Source organism: Hyla sarda, chromosome 1, assembly GCF_029499605.1.
Source record: "Hyla sarda isolate aHylSar1 chromosome 1, aHylSar1.hap1, whole genome shotgun sequence".
Lineage (NCBI taxonomy): Eukaryota > Metazoa > Chordata > Amphibia > Anura > Hylidae > Hyla > Hyla sarda.
The window spans coordinates 305401264-305420937 of NC_079189.1; the positions used below are offsets into that span (position 1 = coordinate 305401264).

A 19674-nucleotide genomic window follows, 5' to 3' on the forward strand; every position below is an offset into this window, starting at 1 on the left:
TGCCACCTATCTCCTATCCCTTCAGGGGGCCAGGGGGTTTCTTGGACACCCCGATCCCCCTTATTTTCCGGGTCACTGGAGACCCGTATGACCCAGAATCAACGCAGATCGCCGATCTGAATTGACCGTCGATTTGCGGCAATCGCCGACATGGGTGGGTCTCAGGACTGGGCAATATGTCGGGATGGCTGCTGTTAGATAACAGCAGCCGCCCCGGACAGATCACCATCCGCTGACATGGCGATCCCGGAACACCACGCCGTAAATGTACGGCGCTGTACGCAAAGATGCGCCATACATTTACGGCACATGTCCTTAAGGGGTTAACCTCTGTTGTTTGTAAATTGTTTGAGGGTTTTCTAAGGGATGCTATTTTGGAGTATCTTGGTAAAAACAAATGTATGAGGGCTTTATGAGGGATCGGTCCTGTCAAACTAACCTGATCAGCTTTTATCAGGAGCTGAGCTGGACCAGGGGCAATTGCTGGATGTCGTATATCTGGATTTTTCCAAAGCATTTGATACAGTGCCACATAAAAGGTTGGTGCATAAAATGAGAAGGATGGGACTGGGGAGAATGTTTGTAAATGGGTAACTGGCTCAGTGAAACAGAGGGTGGTTATTAATGGTACTTATTCTGATTGGGTGACTGTTACTAGTGGGGTACCACAGGGGTCAGTCTTGTGTCCCGTTCTATTTAATATATTCATTAATGACCTTGTAGAGGGGTTGAATAGTAAAGTAACAATCTTTGCAGATGATACTAAACTCTGTAAAGCAGTAAACACTATAGAGGACAGTGCACTGTTACAAATGGATCTGGATAGGTGGGAGGTTTGGGCTGGGAAGTGGCAGATGAGGTTCAGTACTGATAAATGTAAGGTCATGCACATGGGGAAGAAAAATACAGCTGGGATTATGTGTTAAATGGGAGAACACTTGGGATGACTGACATGGAAAAGGACTTAGGAGTCTTAGTTAACAGTAAACTTAGCTGTAGTGACCAGTGTCGGGCAGCTGCGGCCAAGGCATATAAAATCATGGGGTGCATCATAGATGCCCACAACATGGAAATAATTCTACCACTATACAAATCTCTAGTCAGACCACAATACTGTGTACAGTACTGGGTACCAGTGTGCAAGAATTCTATGGGGGGAGTAGGGAGAGAGCGTTGGGATGTACAAACATTTGGCCAACAGCTATTGTATGTTTATGGCTGCCTTAAAGGGAGACTGTCACTAGCTTTTAATTCGTCCCTATTGAGCAGCAGCATAACCTAATGACATTAATGCAGATTGCAATTATGTTTTACTTACATTTTGTAATGCCACCATTCTTCTAATACACAAGTGAGCGAACATGTGCTTTGTTGCCAGGAGAGTGGGTCCTCATTATTATTACAGAGACTACACAGAGTACATGCACATAATAGGAAGAACTACTTCTCTGTCCTTTATATCAATGAGGATATCAGGAGAACAGCTGTACTACACAATATAAGTCATACGGCGCAGTAATCAGTTTCTCTGTCACAAAGGTCTTTAAAGGAAAATCAGTCAGTGTCACCGGCACTAACCTGTCGGTGCAGACTGGTAGTGCAGGTGACACTGATGACCACCATACTTACCTGGTCCTGTTCAGTGTTCTGGTTCTCCTGCAGTCATCTTTTCCAGGGACGATTGGAGCATGGGCGGAGCTTAGTGATGTCACTGCTGCTGTTTGCTAGCAGAGAAGCAGTAGCTGTGACATCACTAAGCTCCGCCAATACTCAAATCTGCTCCGGGACAGAACATACGGTGAGAGAATCAGGGCATGGAACGGGACCAGGTAAGTATGGTTGTCATCAGTGTCACCTGCACTACTTGACTGTAGCGGCAGGTGACACTGTTGACAGATTATCTTTAAGACTACAGCTAATCTAACCCCCCTGAACTTATGCTCGCAGAAACTTAGTTTGTCCAATATATATATATATATATATATATATATATATATATATATATATATATATATATATCTATCTATCTCAACGTGTGTGTGTGTGTGTGTGTGTATGTTCCACAAAAACTTTCAAATGGCTAAAGATTTTAACATGAAACTTGGCACACATGTTACTTATGTCAACAACAAACATAGGATAGGTAATTTAACCCTTACTCACCCCCATTTGCCAGGGGCGGGGCTTATGTTTAACGTCCCATGCAAGTCAATGGGATATATATGTTACTGCATAACTTCCAAACAGCTGGAGATATTTCGATAATACTTGGTCACATGTTACTTATATGTCCACTTAAAATATAGGATAGTTAATTTAACCCTTAACTACCCCCATTTGTGAGGGTCAGGGTTTTTTTTTTTTTTTAAAGTCCCATGCAAATCAATGGGAAATGTATGTTCCCATATAATTTCCGTACGGCTGGAGCCATTTCATTACCTGGTACATATATTACAGGTCGGGATATGAGGATGGGATGGGAGGTCGGGATAGGAGGATGGGATAGGAGGTCAAGATATGAGGACGGGAAAGGAGGTCAAGATATGAGGACGGGATAGGAGGTCGGGACATGACAACAATATATGAGTACTGCATATAAAGTCAAAAGCTTCCTCCTTTATTTTCCTCCCCAAAAAGGATTAGGAAGGAAAAACCGGGCAACGCCGGGTACTCAGCTAGTGTGAAGTAAAGAACAACCAGTGACATCATTTTTTAGCCATTGGCTAAGAACCAATTAGTGGGAAGATATTTCATCCAGATACTTTTTCCTATTTGAATATCTGATAAGTCATGAAATGTTTAATAGAGATGATATCCAGCAAGCCGGCTACAGTATGGGTCAATATGTACATATACATGCAGGGTATATTTTTCTAGGACATAGAAATGTGTTAATGGTTTCACAATATATTTTTGCATTCTAAGTTTTGTAGTAGTGCATATACTGTTATTGAGTGACAGCTTCAGAATTTCCATTGTACTGCTAATGCCTTTTAAAATATTGTCTAGTGTGCCCATAAAGACCAATGATAAACCTATCACTGATCCCAATATTGCAAGCATGAAAATGTTTTATTAAAAAAAGGTGGGTCAAAGCAAAAGGGAGAGTGGAAGCATTAGACATAAGCAAATGGTTCCTGTTTTGTCTTTTTATAATTCTTCTTTTCATTAAAGAAAATTGCACTTAAGTCACCTAAAATTAGACATTAGCAGAGCGACAAAGAGTCCCTGGGTGGCCCCCTCCTCCCAAGCACCCTTAAAAAATAAAATGGTGTCAGTCACATTCAGCCCGTCACTTGGTTTTCCTTTTAGTGCAGCCTTGGGATCAAAACCAGCCAATCTTTAGGATCTGTGTTGGGTCAAAGCAGTCATCTAATACTGACAAAAAACACTAACTAGTCATAACCACTATATTAAAGGACACAAACGCTCATGATGCTTTTTGATCATTTTAATATAAAACATGTTACATTGTTTTGGTTCACCTTAAAACAACATTGTTGCCTTGTTACTGAAGATTTTGCAGTAAATGAAACATAGCTGTGAATAAGATGATAATTTTATGAAAAGAGTAAAAGGTTTGTTTTTGGATGTTAGAGTCTCTAACGTACATGTTCTTTCATGCGTCTGTAAAAGTTCAGTACAGAGGTCCAAGCACAAAAAAGAAGGCACGCGATACTGTCCTTTGTGTTAGTTGTAGATTCTGTAGCACCTTTATTATAAAGGTTTCCTGTATTTTAGAAAATCCACAGCATATGGCACCAATAGCTGAATACTATGCATGCCGTGTTACCATGTATACTGCATTTTCATGTCTTACTGCCAAGCACATCAAGGTGGTAAACCACAATCCTTCCAAAAAAATCTGTACTGTTTGAAAAACATAGACGGAGTTTTTTAACACAGTGCTGTGGAAAATCAAATCTGTGCAGGACCATAGTTAAGGAAAAATACTTGAGCCAAGAACAAATTAAGAAAAAATAAAAATAAAAAAAAATGTAACCCCTTGGGGACAGAGCCCATTTTGACCCCAAGGACCAGAGCATTTTTTGCAATTCTGACCACTGTCACTTTAAGCATTAATAACTCTGGAATGCTTTTACTTAGGAATATGATTCAGAGATAGTTTTTCAGTGACATTCTACTTTATGTTAGTGGTAAATTTTCGTCGATACTTGCATCCTTTCTTGGTGAAAATTCAAAAATTTCATGCAAAATTTTAACATTTTGCATTTTTCTTACTTTGAAGCTCTTTGCTTGTAAGGAAAATAGACTTTCCAGAAAAATTATACATTGATTCCCATAGACAATATGTTTACTTTATGTTGGCATCATAAAGTTGACATGTTTTTACTTTTGGAAGACATAAGAGGGCTTCAAAGTTCAGCAGCAATTTTCCAATTTTTCAAGTAAATTTCAAAATCTGCATTTTTCAGGGACCAGTTCAGTTTTGAAGTGAATTTGAAGGGCCTTCATATTATAAATACCTGATAATGGACCCCATTATGAAAACTGCACCCCTCAACGTATTCAAAATGACATTCAGAAAGTTTGTTAACTCTTTAGGTGTTTCACAGGAATAGCATCAATATGGAGGCGAAAATTCAAAATCTTCATTTCTTACACTAACATGTTCTTGTAGACCCATATTTTTTATTTTTACAAGGGGTAAAAGGAGAAAAAGACCCCCAAAACGTGTAACCCAATTTCTCTCGAGTAAGGATATACTTCATATGTGGATGTAAAGTGCTTTGTGGGTGCACTAGAGGGCTCAGAAGGGAAGGAGCGACATTGGGCTTTTGGAAAGTGAATTTTGGTGAAATGGTTTTTGGGGGCATGTCACATTTAGGAAGCCCCCATGGTGCCACAACAGCAAAAGACACCCCACATGGCACACTACCCACTTAAGGAACATAACAAGGGGTGCAGTGAGCATTTACACCCACTGGCGTTTGACAGATCTTTGGAACAGAGGGCTGTGCAAATGAAAAATTACATTCTTCATTTTCACGGACCACTGATTCAAAAATCTGTCAGTCACCTGTGGGGTGTTAAGGCTCACTATACCCCTTGTTACGTTCCGTGAGGGATGTAGTTTCCAAAATGGGGTCACATGTGGGTATTTATTTATTTTGCGGTTATGTCAGAACCGCTGTAACCAGCCACCCCTGTGCAAATCACCAGTTTAGGCCTCAAATGTACATGGTGCTCTCACTCCTCAGCCTTGTTGTGCACCCGCAGAGCATTTAACATCCACATTTGGGGTATTCCCATACTTGGGAGAAATTGTTACAAATTTGGGAGGGCTCTCTCTCCTTTTACCTTTTATGAAAATGAAAAGAATGGGGCAACACCAGCATGTTAGAGTAAAAAAAAAAATAAAAATTTTTTTTTCACCAACATGCTGGTGTAGACGCCAACTTTACCTTTTCATAAGGGGTAAAGGAGAAAAAGCCCCCCAAAATTTGCAGCGCAATTTCTCCCAAGTACAGAGATACCATATGTGGCCCTAAACTGTTGCCTTGAAATACAGGGCTCTAAAGTGAGAGAGCGCCATGCGGATTTGAGGTCTAAATTAGGGATTTTCATAGGGGTGTACCCGGATGTAAGTGTTACACTTGCCTTCTCCACCAAAAATACTGTACACAAGTTTTCCCCAAACAGGGTGCCTCCAGCTGTTGCAAAACTCCCAACAAGCCTTGACAGTCAATGGCTGTCCGGCAATACTGGGAGTTGTTATTTTGCAACAGCTGAAGGCTCCGTTTTGGAAAAACTGACGTACAGGATGTTTAAAATTTTTTTTTTTTGGGGGGGGGGGGGGGGAAGAAATAGTGTAAGGGTGTAGTGTTTTACTCTTTATTTAGGGTTATTGTAGAGTAATGTAGTGTTTTAGGGTACATTCACACGGGTGGAGATTTACAGGGAGTTTCCCGCAGCAGCGGAAAATTAGCCGCATCTCAAACTTGAAGCGGGAAACTTGCTGTAAACCGGCCCGCATGAATGTACCCTGTAGGGGGGGGGGGGGGGGGGGGGGGGGAAGACAACTCCCAGCATGCACAGACCGTGCATGCTGGGAGTTGTAGTTATGCAACAGCTGGAGGCACACTGGTTGGGAGTGGGAAACACTAAGTTAGGTAACAGACTACCGCAGTGTTTCCGCACTACTGTCTGTTTCCTAACTCCGTGTTTCCCAACCCATGTGCCTCCAGCTGTTGCAAGACTACAACTCCCAGCATGCATGGTCTGACAGCGCATGCTGGGAGTTATAGTTTCCCAACTAGTGCGCCTCCAGTTGTTGCAATAATACAACTCCCAGCATGCCCAGACAGCCGAAGGGCATGTTGGGAGTTGTACTTATGCAACAACTGGAGGAGAACAGTTTGGAGACCACTGTGTAGTGGTCTCCAAACTGTAGCCCTACAGATGTTGCAAGACTTCAACTCCAAGCAAGCCCAGACATGCTGGGAGTTGTAGTTTGGCAACTTCTGAAGGGCCACATGTTGCCGAACTACAACTCCCAGCATGCCTGGACAGTCTTGGCATGCTTTGAATTGACATCTGGAGCACTACAGTTTGGACACCACTGTATAGTGCCCTTCTAGATGTTGCAAAACTACAACTCCCAGCATGCTGAAACTGTCCAAGCATGCTGGGAGTTGTAGTTTTGCAACATCTGGAAGGACAGTGGTCTCAAAACTGTGGCCCTCCAGATGTTGCAAAACTACAACTCCCAGCATGCTCAAAAGGCTGTCTGGGCATTCGCAAAATTGTAGTTTTAAAACTCAGAGATACAGCAGTGAAGATCACTTTACGGCGATCTTCACAGCTGTATCTAGGAAACCGCCGCCTCCACTTGCCTGCGCCTCCTGTCAGCCGGTCCTCTGTCGCCGCGTGAGCCCAGGTAACCGGCGGTCCCCGCAACGGCCCCCGTACTTCGCCGCCATCTTCCCCTGCTCTGCCCCAACATCCAGGGGAAATGAACGTTCCCCCCACCCCTGCGATTCGCCGCATCGGCCAATCGCAGGGGATAGGAGGAGGCACCCTGCCACCTCGCTCCTATCCTCTAGGATGATCGGGGCTGTCTCTGACAGCTCCGATCATCCCTATTTTCCGTGTTATCAGAGATCCGATCAGCCCAGAAAAGTCGCGAATAGCCGATCTGAATTGATCGGTGATTTGCGCCGATCGCCCACATGGCGTTGGTCTCAGGACCCCCCCCCCCAAGCATTTGCACGTGATGTCTGCTGAATGATTTCAGCAGGCATCCCATTCCGATCCCCATCCGGCTAGCGGCGGGGGATCGAAATTCCCACGGGCGTACAGGTACGCCTTGGTCCTTAAGTACCAGGACGCAAGGGGCGTATCCACACGCCCGTGGTTCCCAACAGTGTAGGTTGTTGTCTCAAAATTTTCAACTATAGGATAGTGCCAGTGTCCCTACTATTTGAAGTGTAATAATAATTTAAAACAGTTTTTTAATACATAACAGTGCTATTAAAAAAATTACAACATATTCTGGCAAAAAAGCCCTTAACCCCTAAAGAACATGCGCTGTAAATGTATGGTGCTACAGCGAGGTACTTCTTACACAGCGCCGTACATTTACGGCGCGGCTATGAAGCGATCGCATCTGCTGCAGTGCAGCACTTAAAATGGCTGATCTGATCGCCTGCAACACTGCTGTGGGGATCAGATCAGCCAAGATGGATTAAGGTCCCCTCACCTGCCTCCGTCAGTCTCCCGGAGTCTTCTGCTCTGATCTGCCTTCCAGCAGATCAGAACAGAAGATCACCGATGACACTGATCAGTGCTATTCCCTATGCATAGCACTGAACAGTATTAGCAATCTAACGATTGCTATAGATAGTTCCTTATGGGGACTAACAAAAGTGAAAAAGCCCCTCACCCAATAAAGATTTAAGTCACCCCTTCTCCCCATTTTATTAAAAAAAAAAAAAGCATTAAAAAAAATCATAAATAATAAACATATTTGGTATCACTGCATGCATAAATGTACGAACTATAAAAATATAATGTTAATGATCCCGCACGGTGAAAAATTATTAATCTCTAGGGAGGCAGGGATGAACCATACTGGTTAAAACAATGAATCTCTGTTCTCCTCCCTACAACATTTCACCATGGACCAGTTGTCTTGTTTGGCTCATTTCAAATAGCATCTCACAGTGAAGCTATCACATGCATGGGGGGTTACTGGCATAACTTTTAGTAAGTATGTCATTTCACAGGAGGCCATGTCACCTTTGGCTAAGGCCCACCCACTTTCGTAAAAGTGGCAATAGTCGTATCAGCCTATTTAAAAAAAAAAAAAAAAAAAAAAAATTATGTTTTTGTGCACATGAAACTGGTGTACATGCCCCTAAATGTTAATTTTTTTTTTTATCCAAAACAGAAAAGGTTATAGAAAGTGCAAATAAAGTCACAGTCTTTCTGAAGGAGAGATTACACGTGGTAATGATCTGAATAAAGCTAGACATTATGGGGGAGATTTATCAGTCATTGTGCAGAGGAATAGTGAAGCAGTTGCCTATAGCAGCTTATATATTTTACATTCATTGCTATAGCAACTACTCCAACTTGCCTTTGCAGAAGACAAGATAAATCTCCCCGTGTGTGAATGGGAATAGACTGAAGGGCTTGCGGCATCATGGTGACCATGCTACAAAGGATATCTGAAGAGCATTGTTATCTTCTGGGTAAAATTCAGCAATTTTCACCAATTCACTTTGGCTAAGGCACCCTGCAAATAAGAACAGTCAATGAAAAGATGTTTGTGCTTGCATTTAGGAAAATCCTTTATGTCAATGAAGTCCTTATCCTAATCCTTACCATGTAGAATGAAGCTCCTGCTGGAAAAGCCACCTTGGAACTGGATATGAATTTCTGATACACAGACTTTGTGTGGGAATTCCAGCAAAATCCATTGAGATGATCCCTAGGATAAAAAAAGTACATAAAAAGGGTATTCCAGGAAAAAAAAATGTATTTTTATATATCAACTGGCTCCAGAAAGTTAAACCGATTTGTAAATTACTTCTATTAAAAATGTTTAATCCTTCTAATAATTATCAGCTGCTGAAGTTGAATTGTTGCTTTCTGTCTGGCAACAGTGGTCTCTGCTGACATCTCTGCTTGTCTCGGGAACTGCACATAGTAGAAGAGGTTTGCTATGGGGATTTTCTTCTACTCTGGACAGTTCCCGAGACAGGTGTCATCATAGAAACTTAGAAAAGACTTAGAAAACTTAGAAAAGAACAACTCAACTTCAGCAGCTCATAAGTACTGAAAGGATTACGTTTTTTAATAGAATTTACAAATCTGTTTACAATTCTGGAGTCAGTTGATATATAAAAAAAATAAAGTTTTTCCTGGATAACCCCTTTAAATTACTCAAGTGACTGACTCTGCTGTCAAGATGATGATCAGAACATGTTTTTTCTTTTAGTTTAGTACAGTTTTTTTCCCCAAGATAATACAAAAAAAAAAAAAAAAGTGTACCTAAGCAGCAGTACAGGATTTATTTTGCTTATACAGTACAGCATAGGCCATTAAAAAGAGAAACAGGCAACAGCATCACCCACACTAACCAAAATATACAGATTTCTCAGGAATGGCTGAACGGATAGTGCATCACCTGCACTATTAACCTGTATATTTAGGTTAGCAATGTATCGTGACGTGACGACTCCGCCCCAGCAACGCAAGTCTATGGGAGGGGGCGTGACGGCCACTTTTCCTCTGCACAGGTTTTGATAAATCTCCCACATTGTGCACAGGATAGTAGGCAGCGTTATCTTATTGAGGTTACGGTTTCTCTATGGTTTTAAAGTGTCAAATTGCATTAAAGGAGAACTGCAGCACAAATCTTTTAACTTTTCCTATGCCCGGGCTGCTTTTAACTTTTCCTATGCCCCCCGTTGCGTCGCTGCTGCTCTGCTTCATGCTTCTTAGGCTCAGATAGTCACACTAAGAAGCGGAGAAGGAGGAACGGGATGCCGATATTGGAGCAATGGGGGAATGTAGGAAGGGGAGTTAAAGGGGTACTCCAGTGGAATTTTTTATTTTTTTTTAATCAACTGAAAGTTGAACAGATTTGTAAATGACTTCTATAAGAGAATATTTACTCTTCCAGTATTTTTTAGCAGCTGTATGCTGCAGAGGAAATTCTTTTCTTTTTGAATTTCTTTTTTGTCTTGTCCACAGTGCTCTCTGCTGACACCTGATGTCCGTATCAGGAACTGTCCAGAGCAGGAGAAAATACCCATTGCAAACCTATGCTGCTGTGGACAGTTCCTGTGTCAGCAGAAAGCACTGTGGACAAGACAAAAAAGAAATTCAAAAAGAAAAGATTTTCTTCTGTAGCATACAGCTGCTAAAAAGTACGGAGAGGGTAAAGATTTTTTAATAGAAGTAATTTACAAATCTGTTTAACTTTCTGGCACCAGTTGATTTAAAAAATAAAATAAAATAAGAATTTCCACCGGAGTACCCCTTTGATGATGTTTTTTTTTTTTTTTTTTTCCCCCGTTTTTGCAGCCCGGGCACAGGGAAAGTTAAAAGAGTTCTCCTTCAAAGTTGCTGTCAAGTCTATTGTAAGTCTTTGGTTGCCATATGGCAAATCTTCTATACATGGAGTCAGATTAGTCCATGAGGCAGTACAAATGTGTATGTCTATTTACTACACCAAACAACATATGATATGATTGTACCTGATCAGAGTTCCAGCACGTTTCCTCCTTACGGTCAAAGAGGAACTGTTTGCCAAACTGCTTAACATCCCTTTGTAGAACTGAACTCACTCTGTAGGAAGCAAAGCAAGAAGATTATTATTACCAAATATAAGCACAGTTCTGGATGCCACATGTCGGGAGGTTATATGAAATCATATGATCAGTCATTACTGTCCCCTCATCTCCCCCCCCCCCCCCAAGTGTCCCAGTCATTACTGTCCCCTCATCTCCCCCCCCCCAGTGTCAGTCATTACTGTCCCCTCATCTCCCTCCCTCCCCCCCCCCCCAAGTGTCCCAGTCATTACTGTCCCCTCATCTCCCCCCCCCCAGTGTCAGTCATTACTGTCCCCTCATCTCCCTCCCTCCCCCCCCAAGTGTCCCAGTCATTACTGTCCCCTCATCTCCCCCCCCCCCCCCCAGTGTCAGTCATTACTGTCCCCTCATCTCCCTCCTCCCCCCCCCCCCAAGTGTCCCGGTCATTACTGTCCCCTCATCCCCCCAGTGTCCCAGTCATTACTGTCCCCTCCCCCCCAAGTGTCCCAGTCATTACTGTCCCCTCCCCCCCCCAAGTGTCCCAGTCATTACTGTCCCCTCATCCCCCCCCCCCCAGTGTCAGTCATTACTGTCCCCTCACCCCCCCCCAGAGTCAGTCATTACTGACCCCTCATCCCCCCCCCTCCCCCAAGTGTCAGTCATTGCTGTCCCCTCATCCCACCCACATATCACAGTCCTCACTGTTGCCTCATCTCTCCCCTGTTGGTCAGTTATTACTGTCCCCTCATCTCCCAACTGAGAGTGTCAGTTCTTTAATAGCATAGGAGCTGTGGGGAAACGTTGCTACTTTCATTTAGGCCCCTTTCACACTATGAAGTTTGGGATTTCCACAAGAAACTTCTGAGTGGATTCCTCTCACATCAGTCTATCATTGATCTCAATGGGATTCTGCTGCTTAGTTCACATGTTGGAAGTTCTTTAAACAGAGTACCTTTCATCAAAAATGTTTTTGAAATGTTAGAGCTGATTGTATATAGAACAACTTTTATTGCATTTAATAAATACACATAAAAGGAAGCTTTTTTTATTTTATTTATTTTCATTTAGAAAATGCGGCCATTAGGGGTTTCCCATGGAGTCCCTGGCCGCAAGCTTTTTCATTGATTTCAGACTCACGCTGGCCTAGCAGCGAGTCCGAAAACGCAGTGCTGGCTGAGCACGTGACAATTCAGCACAGCTCTTCACCTGTCATTCAGATAGGCAAGAGCACTGTGCTCACACGCATACCCCGCGGGGCTCCGTGCACCGAGGACTTTTTAAATGGGGTTCTCCGGTGCTTAGACATCTTATCCCCTATCCAAAGGATAGGTGATATGATGCCTGATCGTGGGAGTCCCGCAGCTGGGGACCCCCGTGATCTTGCACGCAGAACCCAGTTTGTAATCAGTCCCCAGAGCGTGTTCGCTCCGGGTCTGATTACTGTCGATCACGGGGCCGGCGGCGTGTGATGTCACGCCTCCACCCTGTGTGACCTCACGCTCCGCCCCCTCAATGCAAGTCTATGGGAGGGGACTATCACGCCCCCTCCCGTAGGCTTGCATTGAGGGGCGGAGCGTGACGTCACACGGGGGCGGAGGCGTGACGTCACACGCCGTCGGCCCTGTGGTCGACGGTAATCAGACCCGGAGTGAACTAGCTCCGGGGGCTGATTACAAACGGGGTGCTGCGTGCAAGATCACGGGGGTCCCCAGCTGCGGGACTCCCACGATCAGGCATCTTATGCTGTTTAAGGGCATGGGGCTAGTGTTAGGAGTAGTTAGGGAACATAGCCTTAGTTTAGAAAAGTTTATTTAGTCACAGGCACCCTACTCGCTATAGGATGTATGCATATGTCCCAGCACCCGATGTGTTCACGCGCTGGGACGTATGTATACATCCGAGCGATCGCCTGCACTGCCGTGGGCAGCACTAGAGATCAGCGGCGGGAGCCAGCTGTCAATCACAGATGGAAGTCCCGCCGCAGCTACCGGGGCAGTCATCGAGCCAGTCTGGGCAGCATTAACCCCATAGATGCCGTGATCAATCCTGATCACTGCATTTATGGTGTTGACGGGGAGCGTGCTACCCCTGTTCACCAAAGGCGGCGGCACCGCAATACGATCGCGGGTCGTCATTGGTTGCTATCACACCAGGAGGTCAGATCATGGCCTCCGGTCTGCCTACTACAGAAGCCTGGGAGAGGCTGGATCATATATATATATATATATATATATATATATATATATATATATATATATATATATTACTGTGTGCAGCTGATCAGGTCATACTGTAGTGCTGCAGTACAAATAAATTCCGACAAGGAACTGGATTTTGCTGTAAGATTGAACATGTTCTCTCTGAGATATATATATATATATATACACATACAAAAGATCACAAATAACAAGTCTCACCTGCTTACTACTCCAGAACAGAGCACTGACTCCACCATGTTGCCGTACACTACATGGCACCAAATGCCGATGTCGTGAAGCAGAGCTTTCTATGCCATGCAGAGTGCCGTAAAGCAATCGGTTGTGCGTTCCAAACCTCGAGTCCAGCATGACTGGTTTATGTGCGGCGTTGTGTTAATGAGGCGCTACCGGCAGGTGGCAGCTCAGAATGACTGATTTATCTGTGCGGCGCTTCGATTAAAAAGGAAGTGCTGCCGGTATGAGGTGATTTTTTCACCTCACACCGGCAGGTGGCAGCAGAGATGTAGCATTGGTTTTGTGTCTTTTTCAGGCGGGAGACTCTCGGTGTCCTGACGTAAACAGTTGTAGCGCTTGGAAATGCACAACACCTCACAAACGCTTTTGTTATTAATTCATTAGAAAGAACTCCGTCCATTACTGTCATTGTAAATGGACGCTACACGGTGTCAGGGGCCTGGGAGAGAAGACTGGAGCTTGCCATGTACTTGCTTCTCTCTGGGGGAGGACGACAGTACCATGGTGTGGTTCTCCTTCAGTGTTTTTACTGTTAGGCTCTGTTCACACAACAGTTTTTCAGGCTCATTTTACAGCATACATCCAATGATGGCTCCGGCAGCAGAATAGGTGTTTAAATTAAATTACCCAGCAATTTCGGAGCCCGAGACTTGCATGAGGCTACAGTGACCAGCACACGGATTTGCTGAGATACAGACCTGCAAGGTAGTTTTTGGCAAATCTGGATCCTGATCACTATTTGGTTCCCCCCCCCCCCCCCAAAAAAAAAAAAGCCCTTTTATTTCTGAAAGAAAAATTGCAGGAAGACCACATGTAAACATGGCTTTGGGGTACATTCACGTGTGAATATTTTGCTGGGGACATTCACATATGAGTATTTTCAATGGAAAGAAAAATCTGTTGCAGAAAATCTACCCTATGGGTCCGTTCACATAGGTGAATTTTCCACAGCTTATTTGCTAAAGAAAGTCTGCTGAGGATTTTTAATACCATTCATTTTTATGGGTCCACATAAAACCTGCAAATCTTCCACTATTGCCGATTTTCTGCTGACTCATTAAAGCCAATGGTAGTAGAATCTGTAATTTTCCGCAGCCACTATGCTGCAGAAAATCCGCATGAAATCTGCCTGTGTGAGCAGCCTTTTAGGGTACGTTTACATGGGCAGATCTATTAGCTTGTTTTTGCTTTAATGTATACTTCTGTGGATTCTTCCATAGCTCAAACTCAGCAGAGAATCTACACTCTGGTCCTTAAGAGGTTAATGAGATATCTTTCACTTTAGGTTTAGTCTCAGTGGGGGAGATTTATCAAAACCTGTGCAGAGGAAGAGTGGTGCAGTTGCCCATAGCAACCAATCAGATTGCTTCTTTCATTTTCCACAGGCCTCTTTAGAGGCCTGTGGAAAATGAAAGAAGCAATCTGATTGGTTGCTATGGGCAACTGCACCACTCTTCCTTTGCACAGGTTTTGATAAATCTCCCCCAGTGTGCCTGTTACTACTGCATATCCCAGGGAGGAAAGCATGAAGTAGATATTTCCTTTAACCCCTTAAGGACATGCGCCGTAAATGTACAGCGCTGCATAGTGTCACAGCGCACAGCACCGTACATTTATGGCACAGCTGTGATTCATTCCCGGTGGATGTCTGCAGCAATTGCACTGATGTCTGCCATTAACCCCTCAGGTGCCTTGATCAATACAGATCATGGCAGTGCGGCACTTATAATGGCTGATCTGATTGCACGCGGCATCAGATCAACCAAGATGGCGGACGGAGGTCCCCTCACCTGCCTCCATCCATCTCCCGTGGTCTTCTGCACTGATCTGCCTTCCAGCAGACCAGAGCAGAAGATCGTCGATAATACTGATCAGTGCTATACCCTATACATAGCACTAAACAGTATTAGCAATCAAATGATTGCTATAAATAGTGCCCTATGGGGACTAAAAAAGTGTAAAAATAAAAGTAAAAAAAGTGAAAAAAAAATGTGAAAAAGCCCCTCCCCCAGTAAAGTTTTAAATCACCCCTTATCCCCATATTAATACAAAAAAGCTTTAAAAAAAACAAACAATAATTAATAAACATATTTGGTATCGTTGCATGCGTAAATGTCGAACTATAAAAATATAATGTTAATGATCCCCTATGGCGAACGGCGTAAACGTAGAAAAAACAAAGGAAAAAATTGCAGCTTTTTTGTCACCTCAAACTGCAAAAAATGTTATAAAAAGCGATGAAAAAGTCACATATACTCAACCATGGTACCAAAACAAACTACAAATCATGGTGCAAAAAATTAGCCCTCACACATCCCTGAATACAGAAAAATGAGAGTTACAGGTGGTCAAAATAGGGCAATTATAAAGATACTGATTTTGTAAAAAAAAGTTTGAGATTTTTTAAAAGTAGTACATCAATAGAAATGTATGTAACCATGGTATCATTGTAATCATATTGACCCAGAGAATAAAGAAAACATGTACTTTGTACCGTAAAGTGTACAGCGTGAAAACGTAACCCCACAAATTTGCTAAATTATAATTTTTGTTTGTTTCCTTACACAAAAAATAATTTTTTTGCGTTTACCATACATTTGAGGGTAAAATAAGTGATGTCATTACAAAGTACAACTGGTCACACAAAAAACAAGCACTCATATGGGTCTGTGAATGGAAATATAAAAGTTATGAATTTTAGAAGGCGAGGAGGAAAAACAAACACAACATTTTAATTGGCTGTGTCCTTAACCCCTTAAGGACCGGGCTTTTTCCGTTTTTTCATTTTCAATTTTTCCTCCTTAACTTTAAAAAATCATAACTCTTAAAAATTTTCACCTAAAATTATATATAATAGTTTAATTTTTGCGTCACTAATTCTACTTTGTAATGACATTAGTCATTTTACCCAAAAATCGACGGTGAAACGGGAAAAAAAATCAATGTGCGACAAAATTGATGAAAAAACACTATTTTGTAAGTTTTGGGGGCTTCTATTTTTACGCAGTACATTTTTTGTCAAAAATGACACCTTATCTTTATTCTGTAGGTCCATACGGTTAAAATGATATCCTACTTGTATAGGTTTGAATTTGTATCACTTCCGAAAAAAATCATGAATACATGCAGGAAAATTTATACGTTTAAAATGGTCATCTTTTGACCCCTATAACTTTTTTATTTTTCTGTGTTCAGGGCGCTTTGAGGACTCATTTTTTGCGCCGTCATCTGAAGTTTTTAGCGGTACCATTTTTGTTCTGATCAGACTTTTTGATCACTTTTTATTCACTTTTTTGTGGTATAAAAAGTGATCAAAAATGCGCTATTTTGGACTTTGGAATTTTTTTGCGCGTACGCCATTGAACGAGCGGTTTAAAAAGAGATATATTTTTATAAATCGGACATTTCCGCACGCGGCGATACCACATATGTTTATTTTTATTATTATTTACATAATGTTTTTTTTATTTTTGGAAATGCCGGGTGATTCAAACTTTTATTAGGGGAAGGGATAATTGAAAGGGTTAATGATTTTTTTACACTTTTCTTATGCAATATTATAGCTCCTATAGGGGGCTATAACATTGCATTTACTGATCTTTTACACTGATTGATCCATCTCCATAGGAATGGATCAATCAGTGTTTTCGGCCTGGATCTCAGGCTTGAAGCATTCATTCGGCGATCGGACAGCACAGGAGAAGGTAAGAAGACCTCCTCCTGTGCTACAGCTGTTCGGGATGCCGCGATTATACCGCGGCTATCCCGAACAGCTCCCTGAGCTAGCCGGGTACTTTTACTTTCGTTTTTAGCCGCGCGGCTCAGCTTTGAGCGCGCGGCTAAAGGGTTAATAGCGCGCGGCACAGCGATCAGTGCCGCGCGCTATTAGAGGCGGGTCCCGGCTTCACTATGACGCCGGGCCCGCCGCGATATGATGCGGGGTCACCGTGTGACCCCGCGTTATATCGCAGGACCGGGACTCATGACGTATGCATACGTCATGGGTCCTTAAGAGGTTAAAGGGGTACTCCCATGGAAAACTTTTTTTTTTTTAAATCAACTGGTGCCAGAAAGTTAAACAGATTTGTAAATCCCTTCTATTAAAAAATCTTAATCCTTCCAGTACTTTTTAGAGGCTGTATACTAAAGAGAAATCCAAAAAAGAAATGCATTTCCTCTGATGTCATGACCACAGTGCTCTCTGCTGACCTCTGCTGTCCATTTTAGGAACTGTCCAGAGCAGGAAAAAATCCCCATAGCAAACATATGCTGCTCTGGACAGTTCCTAAAATGGACAGCAGAGGTCAGCAGAGAGCATTGTGGTCTTTTTTTGGATTTCTCTTTAGTATACAGCCGCTAAAAAGGACTGGAAGGATTAAGATTTTTTAATAGAAGAGACTTACAAATCTGTTTAACTTTCTGGCACCAGTTGATTTAAAAAAAAAAAAGTTTTCCACAGGAGTACCCCTTTAACCCCTTAACGACCAAGGACGTATATTTACGTCCTTGGCCGGCTTCCGCGATATAACGCGGGGTCACATGGTGACCCTGCGTCATATCAGGTCAGTCCCGGCATGTATCTGATGCCGGGACCCGGGGCTAATAGCGCGTGGAAGTGATCGCGGTGCCACGCTATTAACCCTTTAGATGCGGCGTTCAAAGTTGAACGCCACGTCTAAACCGAAAGTGAAAGCTGCCCGGCTTCTCAGCGGGGCTGATCGGGACTACCGCAGTGAAAATGCGGTGTCCCGATCAGCTGGGACACGAGCGGAGGTCCTCTTACCTTCCTCCAGCGTGTCCCCTCAGCGATTGATTGCTCCAAGCCTGAGATTCAGGCTTGAGCAATCGACCGCAGATAACGCTGATCATTGCAAAGCTATGGCTTTGCAGTGAACAGTGCTGGCAATCAGTGTGTGCAATGTTATAGGTCCCTATGGGAGCTATAACACTGCAAAAAAAAAGTGTAAAAAAAAAAAAAGTTAAATGTGATTTAACCCTTTCCTTAATAAAAGTTCAAATCACCCCCCTTTTCCCATAAAAAAAAACACCATGTAAATAAAAATAAATATAAACATATGTGGTATCGCCGTGTGTGTAAATGTCCGAACTAAAAAAATATATCATTAATTAAACCGCACGGTCAATGGCGTACGCGCAAAAAAATTCCAAAGTCCAAAATAACATATTTTTGGTCGCTTTTTATATCATGAAAAAAATGAATAAAAAGCGATCAAAAAGTCCGATCAATACAAAAATGGTACCGCTAAAATCTTCAGATCACGGCGCAAAAAATTAGCCCTCATACTGCCCCATATGAGGAAAAATAAAAAAGTTATAGGGATCAGAAGATGACATTTTTAAACGTATACATTTTTCTGCATGTAGTTATGATTTTTTACAGAAGTACGACAAAATCAAACCTATATAAGTAGGGTATCATTTTAATCGTATGGGCCTACAGAATAAAGATAAGGTGTCATTTTTACCGAAAAATGTACTGCGTAGAAACGGAAGCCCCCAAAAGTAAAAAATATTGCGTCTTTTCTTCAATTTCGTCGCACAATGTTTTTTTTCCATTTCGCCGTAGATTTTTGGGTAAAATGACTGATTTCACTGCAAAGTAGAATTGGTGGCATAAAAAATAAGCCATCATATGGATTTTTAGGTGCAAAATTGAAAAGATTATGATTTTTAAAAGGTGAGGAGGAAAAAATGAAAGTGGAAAAACCCGTGGTCCTTAAGGGGTTAAAGGGGTACTCCGCCCCTAGACATCTTATCCCCTATCCAAAGGATAGGGGATAAGATATCAGATCGCCGGGGTCCCGCTGCTGGGGACCCCGGGGATCGCTGCTGCAGCACCCCGCTATCATTACAGCACAGAACAAGATCGCTCTGCACGTAATGACGGGCAATACAGGGGCCGGAGCAGCGTGATGTCATGGCTCCGCCCCTCGTGACGTCACGGCCCGCCCCGTCAATACAAGTCTATGGGAGGGGGCGTGGTGGTCGTCACGCCCCCTGCCATAGACTTGCATTAAGGGGACGGGCTGTGATGTCATGAGGGGCGGAGCCATGACATCACGCTGCTCCGGCCCCTGTATCACCCGTCATTACGCACAGAGCGAACTCGCTCTGTGCTGTAATGATGGCGGGGTGCCGCAGCGGTGATCCCGGGCCTCCCCAGCAGCGGCACTGCGGCGATCTGACATCTTATCCCCCATCCTTTGGATAGAGGATAAGATGCCAGGGGCGGAGTACCCCTTTAAGGTGAAAATGGGCTGAAAAAGGGATACTTCTGTGAAAAACAAGTGGAAAACTAATGTTTTCAAATCAACTGGTGCCGGAGAGATAAACAGATTTGTAAATTATTTCTATTTAAAAATCTCAAGCTTTCCAGTACTTATCAACTGCTGTATGCTCCACAGGAAGTTCTTTTC

At 43.0% G+C, this 19674-nt stretch overlaps 1 protein-coding gene across 1 annotated transcript; it reads right to left on the reverse strand.

Annotated features, from left to right (window-relative positions):
* Window positions 1-3436: 3436 nt before the first annotated feature.
* Window positions 3437-13391, reverse strand: NR2C2AP (nuclear receptor 2C2 associated protein). The gene is made up of 5 exons (XM_056518201.1): window positions 13202-13391; window positions 10731-10821; window positions 8851-8956; window positions 8693-8761; window positions 3437-3925 (listed from the first exon to the last, which is right to left on the reverse strand). The coding sequence occupies exons 1-5, from the start codon at window positions 13237-13239 to the stop codon at window positions 3810-3812; spliced, it is 420 nt and encodes a 139-aa protein (XP_056374176.1). The 5' UTR covers window positions 13240-13391; the 3' UTR covers window positions 3437-3809.
* Window positions 13392-19674: the final 6283 nt, after the last annotated feature.

What these genes read in the sequence shown, in the direction of transcription:
- NR2C2AP (XM_056518201.1), bottom strand. Translation starts at nt 13,239, where the DNA reads ATGGTGGAGTCAGTGCTCTGTTCTGGAGTAGTAAGCAG. An exon ending in CGTGCTGGAACTCTGATCAG is followed by an intron (nt 8,957 to 10,730) that starts GTACAATCATAT and finishes TTTTTATCCTAG; the next exon opens with GGATCATCTCAATGGATTTT. An exon ending in CAGGAGCTTCATTCTACATG is followed by an intron (nt 8,762 to 8,850) that starts GTAAGGATTAGG and finishes TCTTATTTGCAG; the next exon opens with GGTGCCTTAGCCAAAGTGAA.